Here is a 21,439-nt window from a genome sequence, read left to right as displayed (position 1 = left end):
GAGGTGGGAGTGGAGGGGAAGCCGAAGCCAGAGGTATTCCTGGGGGTGTGGGGGAGTGAGAGCAGTGCATGGAGAGTGAGGAATAGAGTCTTTGATGAAGAGAGCAACACCTCCACCAGGACGAGGCTCAGGTCTGTCATACCGTAAGAGGGAGTAGCCAGGGAGAGGAGAGAATGGAAATGATGAGGGAGGAACAAAAGACTCTGAAAAATGAGGTGAGGGTTTCACTTGCTTTGTCGGAGCGTGAGGCATTCTGATCCCTGACCGCAACACCAAACCATACCAGAACCAAGACCTCCAGATAGTCATCCTCATCTCTTGTTTTGTATTGATTGAAATACGAACATACTTCAACTGCATCTTTGTGCCCCACAATTGCCTCTCCGACCATATTGGAAGATTTTCCTCGTCCAATTTCTCCCTCTCAACCACCAACCTTCATTCGAACAGGAATCACTGCATTTGCATTGTGGTTTATTTAAAACGATAGTAGTGTAAATATAGAATTTGTACATCAAGCTCTTATTTTACTTCTTTATGACTTAACCTCTGTCTCTTTACTTGCTCAAAATGTATCAACATGTATCATCTTGACATCTTTTACACCTCGTCTTGTTCATCAGATGAAGCGGCAACTGGATGATAAAACACTTCTGGTCCAGCAACTCAAGAGTAAACTGGATAGAAAAAAGGTTTTGCTCCAGAATCTTAAAAGTGAAGTTGATCAGTTGAAGGAACAAATAAAAGAAAAGAATGCCAAGCTCGCTGACCTGAATCGGTCAGGACGCGGCACTGAGTGGCTTGCCACAGGAGAGTCCCAGCATCATGAAGGAATCTTCACGTCACTCCAAGCTCAAGTGAGTCATTCATTTAAATGCGATGTTTATTTATTCACAACCACAATTTATTGACTCGATCTGCAATCAAGTTTCAGCAACCAAGATATATCTATGGGGTAATACATGAGACTCTTCTCTTGACAGTTCACATAATTATAGTAAAAAAAATTATGTTGTTTTTTAATGCGTTTTTTTTGTTTGTATCCATAGTCGAGGCTCGTGGAAGAGCGAGCACACTGAATGGATCAGGATGTAACAGACAAAAACGACGCAAAATGGAGAATGAGTGGAGAAGGAAACTCCAAGGAGGAAAAACTTGAAAATTAGGAGGGATTTGTGTGGGGTTAACGAGGGTAGAAAAGATCATGGTTTTGGATTGAGGACAATCTGAGATGGCACTGAACAGCTGTCTTGAAGAACTAGAGGGAAGAATGACATTGAAGAGGATGTGGACTTCATTCTGCAGGCGAGAAAAAAAAGAGGAACAATGAGGGGAGGTGAGCAGTGTTCTTGGATTTCATGTTCAGGCCAACATTTGACTGAAGGAGGTAGGAATTTTGATTTTTTTTTCATAGAAATGGAAAAAAACTTGCCAACTCTTCACAAATTTAAACTTTGGGATCTTTAACGTCCATCAACTAAAACTAGTAGACGAGAGACTTGGCCTACTGACCTTTCCAGTGATGGTGCACCTTATAAGTGCACTACCTCTATTACCACACTGTGGAAAAACATTGGTTACAACATTTAAAAAAAAATCAATCATCTCACCTGTCGCAACCACAAATTAGCTGCAGTAATAAGAGATCTCCAGGTTTGTCTGTGTTGTTACTCGTGAGGTGGAAAATAACTCCATTTTCCACAAGTTGGATCAGCATACCAAAGGAGAATCTTTAATTTCGTATATACGGAGGAAGAACATTGAATGATTCACTGAAACATTCGAATGGACTTCACTGACACATAAGCCCGAAGCAATTCTTCTTGTACACAATTTGACATTCCAAAGAATGGGAGGGGAGAACTACAGCGTTAGCTGATAAGCATGAGGCAAAAGAACTCAAACTGCAATATGTGTCCACTGGGTGAAAAAGAGAATGACATAATCATGGCAAAAGTTGCAGTGTTATCAACCAGGTCACCTTGTTTCATCGTAAGACATTCCTTTTATCAATATTTAGGTCAAAAGACTCTTGGGTAAAGGGAAACATAACTGACAGCCAATTCAACTATAGCATAAAAATTAGATTTATAGAGCACGAGCAACAATAATAATTGAGAGTACATGAATATAATTTTTTTCTTCTTCCACATTCCCCCCTTTTTTCTATATCAGGAAAATTTGAATACTTATATTACACATGATCACCATATCCCGTTCCTCGAGGAGAAAAGATATCCGTTGCACAAGTTCAATCAACAATGGCAGCGAGTGCTCATCGGCCAAGAATGCTGGATGACCATTTCAATAGTGTCCCAGCCAGGTTAGTGAGTGTGTTTCCATTTAATTCATGGCCTGTTCATCAGCATGTCACAAATCGAAAAGAAATGCCACCCGAGGCCAGAAGATAAGTAGGTCAGGGTGTAGATCGAGCAGCACCCAACGGGAAACAGAGTCGAGGCACTCCTTGCAGCTGCAGAGAAGGTAGATCTTGGCAGGTATGAGCTTGGGTCTGACACTGGGTTGAAGGAGATGAAAATGACTCGAGAGGTGACCCAAAGATCCAGCCCCAGCAGAGTTTGGGGCCTCGTAGCAGCAGTTTGTGCAATCAGGTTTGATTCACCAAGCGAGCTGTGCACGTTGGAGGCAGCCGCGATGGCTGCACGAGCCCCACTCGCACCATTGAACACATGTTGCAGACAACTCGCCGTGTGGACCTTCAGGGGCTTTGTTGTGCATTGTGCAACCACGGCAAGTTCACGATGTATCTGCAGAGCAGCAATTTGTGAGTGTGGTTGGGGACATTCCTCCAGGCAGGCACCATGCAACGGCGACGTCAAGTCTTTGCCTTGCTGCGGTTTGACTTGTCCAACCTTCTCTTCAGTGGGTTTTTTTCCCCCTTTTTCTTTAACATGCTCATCTTATCTCCTCAGGAAGGGGGTAGTGTCATGATCAAGTGTTGAATGCCCAATCACCCAAATCTGGGTTCTCCCCATCGTCCAATCTTTCGGTGGAAGTTCTTCCAAAGCTTCATCAGATGAAATCATACACTGCATCGTTCAACTGCTCTCAACACTCCGAAACAAACAGAATCAAGGTTAAGCATCGATTAAACATGCCAATCAATAAACGTCATGGGCTCATGTATTTCAATAAGACTGACAAAGGTTCTTATAGAAGCATTTAACTTGCATTCTATGTGATATCAAAATTCTATCCCTTTCATATCCTTGTTTATCGCACCAAAACGACATGCCAAAATATACAGAAATCTCAGTTGCATGAACACTCAAAAACATTCATCTCATTTGCTATTTCCATGTGGAAAGGGCAACAGCCTTTATCAGGGTTCCAATTTGCAATCAACAATTATTTTCACCATCCTTTAAAAAAAATCCCTTCGAGTCAAGAAATATATTCCATCATCTGTACAATAATTATGAAAGTCAGCTACTTCTTTCTTCTTCAATGAATTTTAATTTGTCTGAGCGATAAGTACAATACTCAATCCCAAACAAGAGGACAGGTTCCCTTTTTTTTGGAGCAAGTGCCGAATTCAAAGCGATTCGATTTTGCACAGTTACCATTTTAACATTTGCAATAATTTTAACATTCATATCTGCTAAACAATCCACAGTTTCATTCACAAGCAGTTCCGGAGCAACTGCCATTATTTATTTATTTTCCCAGCTAATTTTGCACTTCCGTGCTGATGAAAGATGGTCAAGTCAGTGTTAGAAATACCTCAACTTACTTAAGTAAACGTACAAGAAGTTCCAATTAATAAAAATCATGCACTTGCCCAATTAATCAGAAAACAGATAAAACAGGCAATATTTAAATTGGCTTGTGGTGTCATCGCACTCTTTTCAATGATATAATTCTTTCACTGACCGATTTAGCATTCATTTCACATGGCAATTCCTTCTGTACTCCGCATAATTCTTGTTTATCCTTTTTTTTCACAAAATATGGAAGCATTTACAGTGCATGGTACAATTCCTAATTCCATTCATTAATTTCATAATAGCTGTTGGTCTTGCCACTCTTCCAGCCATTCTGCATTATGGTTATGTAAATACCATGCTGCTTTCTCTCATAACTTTGTTTTGCCATTGCAGTTAACTTGTGATTCCTAATATGCAATATTGACCAATCTGTCGATCAATTTAATAACAGAGACCCTCTTTCAATATTTTGTAAGAACCTCAACTTTATATATTATCTCGATTCAATTCGCAGTGACTTTTCCCTACCCTCAATTAACAGATCAATTTAGGAATCATCGCTACAGTGATTGACAATATATCAATCAATCACTACAAGTTATCAATAACCTCACTGTGATATAACCAATCATTCACATGTGTCCCAAGTTACTGGTTTAAAGATACGGACTCTCATTACTCCGCAAATTTCGATCCATTCAAGAATAAGTTAGAAAAATAAATTTGGAGAATACTCCATCACTTGGAGACCCTAATACATTTAAATTAGGATTACGAGACTTGTATGATAAAAGGTTTCTCTATTTGTAATCTCAAAACAAAAGTTGATATTAATTATAACCAAAAGAAACATGATTGTTCGAATACTATGATGAATTGTCATGGAGGAAAAGACACAATGAACACAAAAATCATGTGCTTCCAGCGTTCTCAATGAGTTCCCTTTCCTATTTTTTTTTCATGAGCTGACTCTGAAAGTAATTAATTCCGTTACCGCACACAACTTCCATTAGTTATTCACTGTTCCCCATGTTTATGCATGTGACAACAAACCCGGTGCAGCAGACATTATCACGAGTATCACTTGTAAAAATTACACTAATTAAACAAGTAGCATGACTATCATTGCTGTCATAGGGTGGTTCTTTTGGAAGTCTTTCTTGGGCTCTCAGCTCTGTGAACTTCCTCATAGTAAGAGTTCCACGACGCTCGGCCATCTTGACATCGAGCTGCAGACCACACTTTGGCTGCAGAGCATCCATTTGGAAACATTTGGGAACAAAACTTGCCAATATGGTTAAGAAATACCAAATTTCTCCAAACAATTTATTTATACCAAATGCTAATATTGTTTCATCAATCTGATGAGCATCCATTTCTTTCATGGTCAATGGAGCTGAAATATCTCGGAAAAATAATGTGTAACCAACCTCTCTCATCACCATTCACAATTCCATCAACATTTTAAATCTCTGACATTGTCCATCTTATCCACTTCTCTCTCACCAAAACAGCAACATGCTGCAATATAACCAACTCACATACACAAGCCATCTCATCACGTCCTCTGACCTTTTAAATACAAATCCATTCCTTTCTCAAAACAAATAAATACAGTTTAAACCTCTGTTTTTAAACAGGTGTACAAAAATTGTCGAATCATTTGTCAAAGTTGTCATCAGGCGAATAGCATTTAAATTGCAGCTCAAAACACTCCGTCCGTACATGTAGCTATCTCGGTAGAACCTTCCCCATCTTTTTTTCTTTGGAAGTTCTTCTCTGTTTTGGGGGAAGCATGGGAGATTTGAACTGCTGTTAGCATCATGACATGATACCTGCTGTTCGCTCCTCACTGGTCCTTCTTTCTCCTGATTGGCTACTCCTGATGGCCATTGGGTTAAAACTCCACCTTTTGAGTCCATTATTTATCCAATTTCGCTTCATCAGCTTTATGGTCTATCATTGTCACAATAAATAAAATTGTCCAATTAAATCTTATGAATTTACCCTGACAGACAGAGGCCCATATAAAGACAACATATGTGTATTTCTGTCCGCTTCGCGTACAGAAAGCTTGACCTTGGCAGGCGAAGGATTGGAATGTTCTTTTGATAAGGCCTGCAATGGCTGTGTGTTTAAGGAGCACCGGACAGCCAGTCTGTACACTAGCTATCTCAGGAGCACTAGCTTTGTCTGGATTTTAACCCAATTTTCTTTACCAGTTGATGTACTTGGTTAACAGATCAATCGTTGTTAGAGGGAGCATTATTTCATTCATATGTGCAATTAATTTTTTTTTCCTGCCTGAATCGATCAAATGTGGTTACACTGGGTTGTTTGCAATTGCCTTCCCAGTAGTAGTTTTTGGTAGGAATTTGTCGAACATCCATTAACTTTAACATTCACAGACTAATGAAGACAGCACGCCGAGTTTAACGTCCATCCGAGGGATCATGCATCATCTGTGAATCTCCCTTTGTGCTTAACATCATCAAATCAATCACATTTCTATATTTCGATCACATTTTAAGTACAATGGTTATGATTCAAATCAAAATTTTGGAAACATTTCTCACACGCATTTCAACACGGGAGCCCCCACCCTCCCAACTGTGCCATGGGTAAAAAAACACGCGCGCGCACGCGCACACGCACACGCACACGCACACGCACACGCACACGCACACACACACACACACACACACACACACACACACACACACACACACACACACACACACACACACACACACACACACACACACACACACACACACACGCACACGCACACGCACACGCACACGCACACGCACACACACACACACACGAGAGACGCGAGGGTTTTTTGTTGACAATAGTACTCGCCTTTTGGGGCCATTTTTTTCTCTGTGGCATTACCCCCCCCCCCCCGCCCCTTGAATCCGCAGATGAATTGAATTGGGGGGGGGGTTTCAGTACCCATAAATCTGGTCTAGCAATACGAACAGCTGCTTGTAAGACCTCAGCTTGCCGGGCTGAGACATTGGAGGCAAATTCCCACTTTTCATCAATTTATTTCATCAGTACTGAACAAAGCGCTATTTAATTATTTTTGTCTCATAATGCCGGTGATAGCGAGCCTCCGAAATGGACTTCACGTTCGGAATATATTCCACATTCACAATTATTATTTCACAATTTATCCAAAATCCCTATGGCTTTTAAATAAAACTTCAACACTTGCTTCAGCATCTATCCAAGGCTGGGAACACACATTTATCCTTCCCTGCCGGCAAAGCACAGACATTCCAGTTTAGTGTTGGCCCGTTCAGGGAGATTCGTGACCTTGGTTTTTATCAGCAACAAGCAAGTGGCCCCAAGCCAAAGTGGTCTCATCATGAGCCAGTAACCAAACCACAAACAGCCAGGCTACTTTAACTCTCTGCCTGAAGTTTCTTGAGCTGTTGCAATATCATTTCTAACAAGACATTAATGTATGACATCGTACAGTAATCTTCAGTTCCTTATCGAGCTCACAATCACTTCTAATTCAGATTTTCACCAAGATTGAATTCGCACACACCTCTCAATCTAGTCTTAAAACACTCTCAACGACATCCGCCCTGCACTCTAAATAGATCGCAGCACAATGTAAGGGCTCTGTCTTTCAATACAAGCTTACATATACCCACTTATTTGTGTCAATGACAAAAATGTAACAGCGTGTGAAGAGTCAGTTGTCATCGTTTTTCCTCTGAAATCGGCGTGTGCATTTCGCCTCATCCAGAGTCTTCACAGTGTATGGTGACAACCAATCCTGATCTCCACTTTCCGTACTCATTCATTCCCATAAGCTTCACAGGTCACAATACACAACAGAGCACGTTTTATTCCAGTGAAATCTATTGGACTCGCACACGCTCCATTTCAACACTCACTTCATACTACATGCAGATCATTGCAAATCAGTGTGCATCCAAATCAGACATAAATACATACATACAAGAGTTCCAGGTTGGGACACTCAACTTACATCCTCAACACAAAACTCAACATTTCCATTCACATTAGATTCACAAATCGATCGAAAGAGGGAACTCCTCAATACAAAACTATAGGATTTACGAATCCGTAACACCTCCACACAATACAATGCAACAGTCTCACAGCAAGCAAACTTCCAGTGAGTTCAATGAACAAACAGAAATCCAAACGGGTAACTCAACAAACATTCATAACACTTATTCGTTCTCCCACTTGCCCATTCTCCTTGCCCGTTTACCTGGGTCGGCATCAGTTTAGCCTCAGTCTCAGCATGATGCTGTTCGATGAATGAACTGCAATGGGTTATATAGGGCATCAGATCCTTCACATCCTTGGATTCCCAGCTGATACACACTCGCTTGACCTCGTTCTGCAATTTTGCTGCCAACCCGCTGATAAATGCATGAGCAAACGGGACGCCTTCTTCATCTTTTAATCCAGAGTGACGCTGATACACACTCCGTAACCGTTCCAGGTAATCCAACGGATCTTCGGATGAGCGTTGTTTGCACGCTTGTATTTTCCCCCAATCTGTTTTGAGTGGTGCTATCTCTGTCACCGTGTCAATGAGCTTGTTGACATGTTCTTTGAGCTCGTCTCGGGTTCCGGGCGCTTCACTTGGCCATCCCGTGACTTGTTTCAATTGTCGGAGTAACCCCTCGGGCACAATCAATTTCCACAAAATATTCATGTCCACATTCGTCGGCTGATGGCATTCCACAATCAGACACAACTCTCGTTGAAACTTTTGTGGATCCTCCCGTACCTTCGGCATCTCGTTGGCAATGGCCCTTAACTCGGAACCCCATGGCCGATATATTGCTTGCACGGTAATCCGGCCCCCGCTAATCTCGCAATGGGAACGTATCTTGAGGTCTTTTTGTCTTTTCCCTTCTCCTCCAAAACTTTCCTCAGGTGATTCAAACAATCCCGATCAAAAGTACCATTCTCAGGAAAAGGCAATTTACTATTCATCGTCCAAACGGACCAATTTGCAACGTCTCTCACAGAATCAGGTCCGTATTTATCAAACATATATCTCATGCATGTCCCTCTGCGTGGCCTGGGGCAGGTTGCTTTGGGATACCCAATCTCCTCACTCTTTCCACCAGCATTTCCCATCCTGCAAATCGCTACCAGGTCACAAATACCATGAAATATGCACTTCAATATCGCGATAACACAACAAATGCTGTTCAGCACTGTAATAAAGCAACTATATAGTACTGTGAGTTCGAACCACATAACCCTCACACACAATCACACTTTATCACACAGTGAGCTGGGCCTCTATTTGCGGAGGTGGGACTCCAACCCCCCTCCCTTTTGGCCAGAGGGGATTGGCCTTTTCCCCTCTGCCTGCTGTACTAAGTACAGCACAGTGAGCCGAGTACCGAACTCGCTCAAGGTAGGGTGGAGACTCGAACCCCCCCCCCCCCCCCCGTGGAGAGATCCCTGATCTCTGTTCAGCCCCGAAGGCTTAAGCGGTCTCGAACCGCAGGATCCTCTCAGGCCGACCAGTAAAGGTTCTCCTTTGTATACCTCTCCTATCAATGTACCACGTTACCCGTTTCGCTGAGAGATGCAGCATCCGATCTGAAGTCAGAGCAAACATATTAAGTGGCCACTTGCTTGCTGTTATGCCAGGTGATGCTGTTCCCAGTCCTGCCAGGGTTCAGGTCCCTGTTTGGGCACCAAAATTGTGGTGGAAAATAACTCAATTTTCCACAAGTTGAATCAGCATACCAAAGGAGAATCATGAATTTCGTATATACGGGGGAAGAACATTGAATGATTCACTGAAACATTCGAATGGACTTCACTGAAACATAAGCCCGAAGCAATTCTTATACACAACTTGCCATTCCAAAGAATGGGAGGGGAGACATACAGGGTTAGCTGATAAGCATTTGGCAAAAGAACTCACACTGCAATACGTGTCCACTGGGTGAAAGAGAGAATGACATAATCATGGCAAAAGTTGCAGTGTTATCAACCAGGTCACCTTGTTTCATAGTAAGACATTCCTTTTATCAATATTTCGGTCAAAAGACTCTTGGGTAAAGGGAAACATAACTGACAGCTAATTCGACTTCAGCATAAAAATTGGATTTATAAAGCACCAGAAACAATTATAATTGAGAGTGCATGAATGTAATTATTTTTCTTCCACACTCGGAACGTCCATTTTCTTCGATTCACTGTTTCTTTTGGAAGATTATCTCACCACCTCCTTTGAGGGAGTGCATGCTGACACACTCTGGTCTTCCATGAGTATACTGGAGGGTTTTCGTCCAGAAGGTCATGACCCCGTTCGTCTGGTTCCTCACAGAACCAGTTTCCGGTCTGCACAGTTATGAGGTGGGGTTCTCTTGTGTGTCAATAGGAAATCATCAGGCGACTTCATTCACCTTTCGCCATAAGTGGCTCTGACCCCAACATTGCTGGAAACAGTGCGAGACCAGGGACAGACATATCCTGCAAATTCCCTCAGAAAATATTATTCCTTGTGCAATGCCATGCCTTTAATGAAAAATATTAACTAATTTGAACCATGCACAGCTCTTAACTCAAAGTTTGGTGAATGTGTGCCTGGTGTTGGCTTCATGTTTGGGGTGGTGGGGCTTGGGATCCTCAGATCCTGAGTTCAAATCCCACTCGGCTATTGAATTAATATCAGGTGGGGTTGAGTCTGCCTGACATCCTTCCGAGGTCGGCAAAATGAGTGCCAGCTTGCAGATATCCTGTGTTGGAGTGGCGACCTGTCCAGGATTGTGCCGAATAGCCAAGGAGACTGCTGAGGCAGCACCAAAGCTCTGCACAGTGTCAGGTCTCAATGGATGAATGGATGGATGGTGAATGTGCTGGAAGACAATATGACTTGTTCTTGGCTCAGCACAAGGCAGGGATGACAGTCAATGAGAATGAAATCCAACCCAAAATTCTTGCTTTGTGCCCTTCAAAAGATGTGTCCAAGTTTGAACATCAGATGTCTGTTTGACTGCAGGCACATCCTCCCATTGGTGGAACTTGTTTTTATGACCAGCAGTGAGTTCACACACCTTCCTTACCACAATTTGCTGGTTGGAGGAGGTTGAGATACTGTCTTTTAAACTAATGCAGCAGAAAGTGCTGGTTGAGGTGGTACCAGCAGCAGGATTGATTCTTTTCACTTTGATTGCAAAAATGATTTAAATGCATCTTTCTCCATATCAATCTCTGCTGAGTTCCTCAAAAATCTCACTTTTTGGAGAACCATATTTTATTTCTTTGTGTCCTCTTATTTTCCTTGGTTTTGCAGTTGCGTACAATGAAACTGACCTTGGAACATAGAAATATGGAAATCCAAGTTTTATCAAATGACCTGGAACAGACCAGGAAGCAAGTTTGGAAAAATGACAAGCTGAAAGTTCTTCAACAACAAAAGGATGGAGATGATCGATCACTCCAGACTCAAGTATGTTCTTCAGGAAATATGTATATATATATATGTTAATTTAAAGCAGTGTTTCACTTTATCTGTTGATGATATTACAAGTCCACATTTGTCAGAGGTGGCTTGCAGGATGGCCCAAGGTACGCACACTCATCTCCAAGCTGTCTAACCTGGGTTTGAATCCTGACCCAGCCATAAACTGACACCCTGGTGTTTAACGGGTAGGGTGATTCATAAATGTGTGTGCCGTCCTTGGATCAACGTTGAACTATGCATCCCGGCTGCCAGCACAAGTTGTTGGATGTGAAAGATCCCATGGTGTCCTTAGAGAAGAGTCGGTGAGCTATCGCCAGCACCATGAACAAATTCCAAATTTCTGGCCCAACCTCACGTTCCCCCTGTTCCAATGGAACGAAGTGCAAAAGCATCAACCTATCAAGAGGGTTGCTGCAACCCTGAGCTGGATATGTGAATTTGTCATTGGAGTAGTTTTCCAGAGGAGCAGCTCAGGCAAAAACTTCATTAATTTAGCAGAAGAGACAAACAAGAGGAGCTGAACAGGTGGAGATTGTTGATGAAATGCTTCAAACCCCATGAGGACTTCAAGGTTCACACGAATGATGAATGTGGATTTAGTTTGAGTCGGTGATCAAGTTGTGAAGACATGTTTTCACACAATTCACTGAAAGCTATGTAAAATTTTTGGGATGTTGTCTTTTCCACTACATTGTATAGTGTTGTTTTATCATTGTGAAGCATTTGTGACAGCTCAACAAAAATAACCAATTTATTTTTGACATCTATGAGGAAAGAACATCTTCACCCCTTCAACAACAACTTGGCCTGCCTCACCCAGGTACATCTGGGGAAACTTTACATGATTCTCAACTTCAGATGTTGCTCATGGATGAGCAGAAGCGGTGTCAACATCACAAAAGTCACGACATCAATATAAAGACGCAATATACTCGGCTACAGCAAGCAATGAATGATGCAGAGGCAGATGTGGGCAAGATGCTCATCGAACGAGACAAAGCACAGGCTGAGAAGAGACAAATATTTGAGGAACTGACTGCCAAACTCACAGCAAAGACGATTGAGGCAAACGAGCTTTGAGATTACGTTCTGACAGTTCACGACCTGGAAGTGCTGAAAGCCAAAATTCAAAAGGAAGTGGAGGATTCATTTAAGGAAACCCTGACAAAGCGGGAGGAAGAAATAGTGCATTGCCGGGATGGGTTGAACAAGATGCGTGATGAGAATTGTCTCCTCAACACAGAATTCAATCTCCAGCAACAGTTGAATGCACGACGACAAGAGAAAATTCAGTTGAAACATGATTCTGAGTTGACCCACCTCAGAATGAAATGCAAACAGAAGTGTCAAAGAGCAGAGCAGAACAATATGCAATGTGTTGATGCTCTGAAGAATGAGAACTTCTTGCTGAACCAGAGACTGACCAGTCTTCAGGAGGAATTGGCTGACGAGAGAATTACGGTTGAACGTGAGCAGAGAAAATCGGCACAACAGTTGAAAGACACTCAGGCGAAGTTGAACACAGCTGAGTTAAGAGTCAAAAAGATCAGAGAGTGTGTTGAGCAGATTGAGAACGAGGAAAGAAATTTTAAGGAACAGAAACTTCAATTGCTTTCCAAGCTATGCCATGCAGAGCAAGAAATCAGGATGCAGCATTTCCAGTTTGAGGCTGCACAGACACGCACCCAACTTGAACAGGCCAAGCAAATTGCAGCACTGCGAATGGAGCTGTCCTTGCAGCAGCAGAAATATGCCAACCTGGAAAAACAACACATGGCATCGAAAAGGATTTATTACAATGCGTGCATTCCATCCAGCAGAAAGATGCTGCATGGAACACGGAATTGCAACACGACATGCTTAAGCAGAAGAAAGACATTGTGCTAGGTCAGTTCGAAGAATGGCGAACTGAGGAGTGCTTTAAAAAAGAGGAGCATGTCAGCTTTGATAAGCGACAGGAGAAAGATAACAAAGATGTAATGCAACAGTATCTTGCCAAGCAGCAATATTTGGAGCGGAACATCACACTCATAAATGACAAGATTGAGCAGATGGGAGATGTACCAGGTCAGTTTGAAGAACTGCGAAGAGAGCTGTTCTCACAGAGAGCGGAAAGTTCCAGCTTTGAGAAGCGAATGGAGAAAGACAATAAGGATGCAACGCAACAGTATCGTGTCCAGCAGCAATTTGTGGCATTGCAAGATAACGAGTTTGACCAGAAGATCGGAAAGTTCGAAGTTGAGTTGAAGAAACTGCAATCTGAGTTGTGCATTCAAAAAGAGGAGCATGTCAGCTTTGAGAAGCGACACCAGAAAGATAACAAAGATCTAATGCAACAGCATCTTTCCCAGCAGCAATATTTGGAACAGAACGTCGCACTGATAAATGACAAGATTGACCAGATGGGCAAAGTTCCAGGTCAGTTTGAAGAACTGCGAAGGGAGCTGTTTTGACAGAGGGAGGAGTATGCCAGCTTTGAGAAGAGACACGAAAAAGATCACAAAGATCGAATGCAACAGCATCTTTCCCAGCAGAAATATTTGGAACAGAACGTCGCACTGATAAATGACAAGATTGACCAGATGGGCAACGTTCCAGGTCAGTTTGAAGAACTGCGAAGGGAGCTGTTTTCCCAGAGAGAGGAGCATGCCAGCTTTGAGAAGCGACTGGAGAAAGATAATAAAGATGCAATGCAACAGTATCTTTCCCAGCAGCAACATTTGGAGCATAACATGGTACTGATGAATGACAAGATTGACCAGATGGGCAAAGTTCCAGTTCCCTTTGAAGAACTGCAAAGAGAGCTGTTCTCAGAGAGAGAGAGAGAGGAGTGTACCAGCTTTGAGAAGTGACCGGTTGCAGCAAACAAGGATTCACTTCAATAGGAGTATTCGGCCCAGAGGCAAGACATCCCTATTTGCACAGAAATGACAACGTACAATATTGAACTGGAGAAACAGGTAAAGTTGCAAACAATTGAAGATGCGAAGTTGCAAAGGGAAAAGAAAGACCGTGAGGTAACTGATTTGACCTTTTTTTGTTGTATGGAGGAGGAATTCATCGCATCGCAAGAAACAGCGAAGAAATTTCAACAGGAAGTGCAAGTTCTGCAAAATGAATTGCAGGCAAGAAAAGCGGAGCACCAGACGTGTGACAAGACGGAGGTGGAAAGGCCAAAAAGGAATTTAGAGGTAATTAAGGAGGACCCTACAGAAGCATGCTGTGTCTGAAAGTCAGCCGTGTCAGGAAAATTGGCAACTCCAGGACCACGTGAGGCATGTCTCCATGGTGTTGGAAGGTGTGGAGACACAGGCTGAGAGGGAGATGCAGGTCCGGCACTTGCAGTGCGAGGCGAAGCAGAAACGATTTCTTGAGATGGTGTCTCAAGTCAACAGTGAAATGACCAAGATGAGGAACCAGGTCTATAATGTTTCCAAAGACAAGAAGGAAATAGAAAATCAGGCAAGAAAGAGAGAAAAACAAATGGTTGGGAAATTTGAGATGCTCACAACAGAAAAGGAAAAACTGGAACTTGAAATAATCATTTTGAAGCAGAATGTTCCACTTGAAGTGCATGAACAGCTGTTACGGATCCTGAGAGACCTCGCGAGTCGTCACGCAAAATTCGAGAAAATCTTACTTGGTTCTGTGGTTCCAGGACAATAAACATCTCCGAAGTTGTAGGCCAATCAATTTGGAACCATGGAAGAAAAGTACGTCCAGATGTGAAAGCAACTGGTGAAGGTGTTGCAGGGGATCCAGAGATGTCAAGTCAAGGAGCTTCTGGGACAATCATTCCGGTCCCTCAAATGGAAGTTGTTGTGAAGTGATAAACACACCTTTTGCAGGTAAGTGTGTGATAGAGACTGCATAATTTTACACAAAATGTTCAAACATTTCATGACAATGCCGATTCGTTGAAATTTTGACATCGATCTTTGCTGTTTGTCGTTCTGGTTGAAAGTGAGTGGATTGAACGTGCTTCAATCCTCCAAAACCAAGTCCCTTCCAAAATGGAGTATCGGCCTGTTCGAGCTGGTGAAAACATTACAAAGTATTCACACGCATTACTTCACCTGTAAGTCGAATAATATCTTCAATCTTTTTTTGCTCATTGTGTTGTTGTTATTATTATTATTTTAATTATTTTTGTCATAAATATATATATATATATATATATGTATAAATATATATGTATATATATATATATATATATGTATAAATATATATGTATATATATATATATATATATGTATAAATATATATGTATATATATATATTATATATGTATATATGTATGTATATATATATATTATATATGTATATATGTATATATATATATATATGTATATATATGTATATATATATATATATATATATATATATGTGTATGTATATGTATATATGTATATGTATATATATATGTATATATTGTTGTGGTTACCAGATTCGCAAACCACCATTCAGGTCCCTTAGGTGAGGTATCTCGGTAAGTGCATGTGTAGTTAGGCCCAAACCCGTTGTCTAGTGGGAATACATGTCATTTATACGTGCTGCGACTCTTCAGGATAGCCGTTTTTCTTTTACTATCTTTATTTTGGACCAATCGCCACCATCACAACCACAACATCAACCACCGACCACAACCACCGCTTCACCACAACCGCCACGACCTTTACCGTCACAACTCGCCACCATCGCATCGCCGTCGTCTCGCGCCACTCATGGGCACCGATGCTGGACTCGTGTAGGGCGCACGTTGAACAGCGTGTACAAAATCACGGATTTTCTGCTTCAAAAACGGATCCAAAACGACACACGCCCACTTTTTGCCGTCCAATCGGTGAGCGAGGGGCGGGTGGCCCCGCCCCCAGGGCGATCGATATATGCAAATTTGTGGATCAAAAAGCCTTCACGCCCACTTTTTGTCGGGCCAATGGGGAGCGAGTTGAAAGGTCAAAGGGAGGGGGTCAAAGGCGAAGTTACGGGGGGAAAAAAGGACGGTGTTCGTCAGTAAAAGAGGAGTAAGAAGTCGGAACGAGGGAGGAACGAGTAGTAAGAAGTCGGAACGAGGAAGAAGGGAGTCGTAAAGGTCGGAGCGAGGCGAAGGAGAGTCGGAACGGAGGGGACGAGCTGTGGAGAGGCGGCGAGTCGGACGAAGGGTGCTCGCGTCGTGCAAGGAGCTGCGCACCCCTGGGAGGCCGGCAGCGCGACCTGGCCGAGGTGGAGACGCTCGTCGCGCACATAATAAAGATCCTCTATACCCCGAGCATCAGCAACCCCCTCCTGTTTCCCCCCGCGCTGAGATAGTGCGACCAAGGGGGCCCCGTTCCCACCCCCCTGCCAGGCACTGTCCACGAGGCCCGCGGGTTGCGGGGCCATCGCCGCTCCGCGTCTCATCACCAGACGGGTAGGCCCGACCAGGTCTCGGCCCCAGGCCTACCTCATTCTTGAGGGTATTTCTTTTCCTTGGTTTTGGGTATGTGTTGTCGGCGCCGTCTGTGAAGTAGAATTGTATAAGTGTTGCCGTGTGCTCGGTAGTCGGAATTAGCTCTGCACTGTGTTTTCACTTTTGTGTTTGCTTTTTGTGTAAATGGAATTGTGTTTCTTTTTTGTGTGCATTTGGTGGAATTGTATTTGTGTGCTTCCCGTGTGCCGAGAATAAACGTGCTTTATTGTTGAACTGTTCTCCCGCTTCGCTTCGTCTTTTCCCCCATTGAATCCCCATCTTGCTTCACGTAAAGGGTTGGTAGTGGGCTGAGTACGCCCGATAATTAATCGAACCGTCGAGGTCGACGATAACACCGCTCGGTTATTCTGATAGTACGGAACGGGTCGCTTAAGTGGCCCGTGTCCGAAGTCGACCTGCGGCGAGGTGCGATCGCCCGGTCTACCCTCCGCGTGGGTACTTAGGTAGTTCGAATTTGGCGAGCAACCCTATCCCACGCGGGGGCTGATTGGCTCGATCGCGGTGAGACCGAAAGGTCCACCCGTGACTGGTTCCCGGCGTTAGTCCGAGAGGGTCACGACTGGATTGTCCGTCCGGTGGGCGACGTGCCGCGATTCGAGTTACGTGGCCGTCGCACGCCGGCGGGCGCGAAGACCGCAACACTGGTGTCAGGAGTGGGATACAAATTCATCGCCCTCCTCGCGGCACTGGTATTGGAGAGCGGGACAACAGGCTCTCCTGTCTCCAGCGAAATTCACGGGAATCGGTCCAGGGGTGAGAGAAGCGACCCCCGATTCCCTCCAAATTACGAGCGAGCAAATTAACCCTTCACGAGAAGCAAGATGGCGTCTCAAGGCGAGCGGGAGCCGGGGGTATTAGAAATGGATGTAGAATGTGTAGAATCCATGGTCCAGGATGGAATCCCCGAGCAGGAAATGTTGATTGTGCAGGAACACGGACTCGCCCAACTGAACCCAGGGCCCGAGGTGGGTGCGGCAGCGGCCGCGGTGTATGACACCTCCCCCCCCCCTCTCCACCAAGACCCTTCCCCAACCCTTGCCGAAACGGCTCAGCTGAGTGCATCCAACATGGCCCAGCTATTCACCATGCTGGCGGCAATGAACGAAAAAATGTATGCGGAAACGACAGCGAAGATGATTGCGAACATGAACAAGCAAATGGACGAAGTAAAAACGAAGATGGATGCAAACACAACTGAATTTATAAACGAAATGAAAGGCATGAACAAGCAAATGAAGGAAGAAACGAAAAAGCTGCGGGGTGAAACGCAGAACATGGGCCGATGCCTGCAGGCGGGCATGAAGGCCGTGACAAAGGAAATAATAGTTGAGACAAGGGAGGTAAAGGGTGAAGAGTTGGCAGAGACACGGGAGATAGAAAAAATAGAGGAAAGACTACACGAGGAAGACGGGGTAAGTGACGCGCACACACACACGGAGGTAGTGGAGGATAATGGGGGTGAGCTCGCGGAGCGTGCAGGGACCCGGTGCGAGCACCTGGATGGCCTCCTCCAGGAACGAGGGGAGGGAGTATGCCCCCTTGAGGTGAGTCACGACCAGGTGAGTTCGGTCGTGCTTTGCGAGGTTGAGGGGACGAGTGCTGTGGACAGGTGCACGGAGAGCTTGGGGGGTATGGAGGCCCCGGAGACCCTTGTGGGGACACAAATCCCCAGTGTGGTTGTCCCTGTGTGTGTGGTGCAAGGTGTGAGTGCGTCCCCGTGTGTGGAAGCGACCCCGTGTGTGAGTGGTGTGGTGGCGATGGTGCCAGAGTGTGTGCTTCCCAGCACGCCGGGTGTGGATGGGGCACCGTGTGTGGAAGAGGCCGTGTGTGTGAGTGAAACGGCCTGTATGGATGAGGCACCGCGGGTTAGTGCCCCCGCGTGTGTGGGTGAGGAACCGTGTGTGGATGAGGCACGGTGTGTGGATGAGGCACAGCGGTTGAGTGCCCTCGCGTGTGTGGGTGAGGCACCGCGGGTGAGTGCCCCCGCGCGAGTGAATGGAGCACCACGTGTGAGTAGTATGGTTTGTGTGAGTAGTGAGGCACGCGTGAGTGAACGGCCGTGTGCAAGGTCGCTGTGTGCCAGGGAGACCGTGTGTGTGAGAGAGCGGTATGAGAGGGAGATGTCGGTTGGCATGCGGGAGCACGCAGCCGCGTCTCCCCGTGTGAATGTGATGGAGTGGACTGTGTGCGTCGTGACACGCAGGTGTGCGTGGGTTGAATGGCGACGACGAAGGCGACATGAGAAGAAAGAAAGCCGAGTAGCGGCTGTAGCTGTTTCGAGGACCGTGCCGGGTTCACCCAGCAGTGAGCACGCGGTTCGTGCTGTGCAACGCACGAGACCGCCACGTGCTCGCTTGCGAGAGTGAAGTCCCGGTCCGGAAACGCACGCGGTGGATTTGCCGATCCCGCGGACGGACAAAGTTTAGGCAGGTAAACGGATTTGGACCGGACGGGTTCTCCACGCGATCGTGTGTGTTAAGCTCCAACGGGCAAAGCACATGTGTTCGCGTGGGAAACCCCTCGAGACGTGGGGCTTGTGTTTTTTTTTTTGCGCACGGTGACGTCATGGCTGCACGTGGGGTTGGAATCCGGCAGGAGGGGTATCTCTGCCGGATGGTCCCGTCCAAGGAGGGACGAGGAACACGTGCAGCTGCATGACGTCACGGGCAGGTGCAAAGTGCGCGAGCTCTGAGTTGCCGCGCAGGTGCTGCGCATGGAAAAAAAAAAAAGCAAGCCTCACTTTCGGGTGTACAGGATTCCTGGGCAAGGGGTGAAAGACCCCCTTACCCTGGGCACAGGATGAAAACTAGTTAGGGGGAAGGGTTAGCTTAGTTAGACCGACTTCATGGGGCAGGGGTAAGTCCTCATGGAGTCCGTGGAATGGATTAGTCAGAGGGATTGTAGCCAGATTTAGGTTGGGAAATGGGAAATGATTTTTTTTGATTTAGAAGACCGTGACAGACTTGTGGATGTGTAGAGGGGACGTAGTTTAGCTACGTAGTGTTAAAAGGAACGTGCTGTAGTTTAAGGGACGACGTGGGAGCACGAGTTAGTTAGGGGATGTAGTTAGGAGGATGGCAGAGTTCAGTGGTGTGTGTGTTGAAGAGTTGGAGAGTTGTGAGGTGAGTACATGGTGAGTGAGTGAGGCCAGCGGGTCTGTGTGAGTGGAGCGAATGGGGAATGCATGGTGCGATGAGTGATTGGGGGGAGGAGTGACTCCCGCCCAAGGGACCCCGGGGTCAGTGTAGATTGAGTTAGCTGGGTTAGTCAAATTGAAAATGGAGGTCGTTTTGCTGTTGGTGGGAAAGTAGGCTCGAGACCCATTTGGAGGGGTGCAGGAGCCCTGTTGACGGGCTTGGGAGCGTGGCTGCGAAAGGTGAGTATCGCTGAGTGGGTACCCCGGGCACCAGGCTAGTCGGCCGCGGTAGGCCAAGGGCCCATGGGGGGCCGGGATAGAGTAGTGGGCACGGGTGCGCCTGCTTGGTGCGGGGGCCCGGGGCGCCGTGGCCGCGTGGGCAGTGTAGTGGGCACGGGTGACCCTCGGAAAGGGGCCCGGGAGGCCGGCCTGCCACGTGTGCGTTTCAGGGGAGGTGCCATGGGGGGGCACTCCCCGGTGTTAGGGAGCTGCTAGGCTCGGAGGCAGTGTAGTGCCCGGGGGTGCCATAGCGGGAGAATCGGCAGAGGGTCGTGCCTGCCAAAGGGAGCCACGTGTCCCAGCCAGGAGACCGTGTGAGGGCACGGAGAGAAAATTGGGGGGCGAGGCCCGAAATTGTAAGGACACCAACACAGGCGACGGGAATCTGGGTTGTTAGAACCAATAGTTTAAGCGAGAGGCGCTTGTTGAAAGCCCCGGGGTAGTTTAACAGTTAAATGGTTAGGGTAGATTAGGAGATGTACCCCTCCGCACCATCCATCCCCTCGCTCTCGTTGTGGGCCGCTGGACCCACTTTGGGTTAGATCGCCGAACTCTGGGGAGGCCATTGTGAGGCTTCGTTGGGCCTCGACACAGGACGTTAGCTCTCCCTTATTCCCCTCCGGGAAGGGAACGTAGGGGTTGGGAGTAGGCTAGGTGACAGAATAGGTTAGCCGAACAAGGACGATAAAGGGGGTTAGGGGACGATTTATAGTGGGGGAGTAAACATAAAAACAACAGAAAAAAATTAAGTTGGGGCTAAATTGGGGTTTGACAAATTAAGGGAGTGGGTATGTACAGTGACAGGCAAAGGCGATAGGTTGGGAGGGAGACAGGTATGTAGGTCCGAGCCCGCCTTCCAAGTGGCCAGCACCACCGCACTCCCTCCACCAACCTCCACTGAACGGCAAAGGCTGGCCAACTTCATCGGCTGGCCGTGTTTTGCTTCAGGGCGGAGGCCGGCCAAGTTCATCGGCAGCTGTGTGCTGCAAGGCCTGTGCCGGCCAGTTCATCTGCTGGCTGTTTTTCTTCGAGGCCTGTGCCGGCCAGTTCATCTGCGGGCTGTGTTTGCCTGCAGCGGCCTTCTTCTGCGGGCTGTGTTTGCCTGCTCACCTTTGCCATGCCATGCCCACTGCCCCTGTTCACCAGCCCCGTTCAATTTTTGCTTTGCCCCCCCTGTTCATTTCCATGTGCGCCAGGATCGTAAAAGCAACAGTTTGCAAGCTGCAAGAACTGCCCTGTTGGCAGCTACAACACGGGCCTGCAGTGGCGGCCCGTGCACCGTGTTTGTGTTCATGCATCCATTCGTTGTGCTCATTGCGTGTGCCACTTGA

At 45.9% G+C, this 21,439-nt stretch overlaps 1 protein-coding gene and 1 long non-coding RNA gene across 3 annotated transcripts in view; one reads left to right on the top strand and one right to left on the bottom strand.

The window, feature by feature from the left end:
* Window positions 1-1,710: 1,710 nt before the first annotated feature.
* Window positions 1,711-9,073, bottom strand: LOC147019150 (uncharacterized). Of its 2 annotated transcripts, none has more exons than XM_085899458.1 (2): window positions 7,990-9,073; window positions 1,711-4,957 (listed from the first exon to the last, which is right to left on the bottom strand). In XM_085899458.1, exons 1-2 carry the CDS (start codon window positions 8,524-8,526, stop codon window positions 4,742-4,744), a joined length of 753 nt encoding a protein of 250 aa, XP_085755584.1. In that variant the 5' UTR covers window positions 8,527-9,073; the 3' UTR covers window positions 1,711-4,741. The 2 variants fall into 2 exon arrangements, with proteins under 2 accessions (XP_085755584.1, XP_085755583.1); XM_085899457.1 differs by having other exon boundaries at window positions 1,711-4,975; window positions 7,990-9,070.
* A 5,049-nt stretch (window positions 9,074-14,122) lies between these two features.
* LOC147019148 (uncharacterized) overlaps window positions 14,123-21,439 on the top strand; it is a 103,012-nt gene continuing 95,695 nt past the window's right edge. The window contains exons 1-2 of the long non-coding RNA XR_015062645.1: window positions 14,123-15,071; window positions 15,188-15,301. This is a non-coding gene — a long non-coding RNA (uncharacterized LOC147019148). The remainder of the gene's footprint in view (window positions 15,072-15,187; window positions 15,302-21,439) is intronic.

Source organism: Eptatretus burgeri, chromosome 10 (assembly GCF_056783735.1).
Source record: "Eptatretus burgeri isolate ZD-2024b chromosome 10, Ebu_testis_v1, whole genome shotgun sequence".
Classification (NCBI taxonomy): Eukaryota; Metazoa; Chordata; class Myxini; order Myxiniformes; family Myxinidae; genus Eptatretus; species Eptatretus burgeri.
Note: the sequence above shows the minus strand (reverse complement) of the source record. Positions and strands in the feature narration are given on the sequence as shown.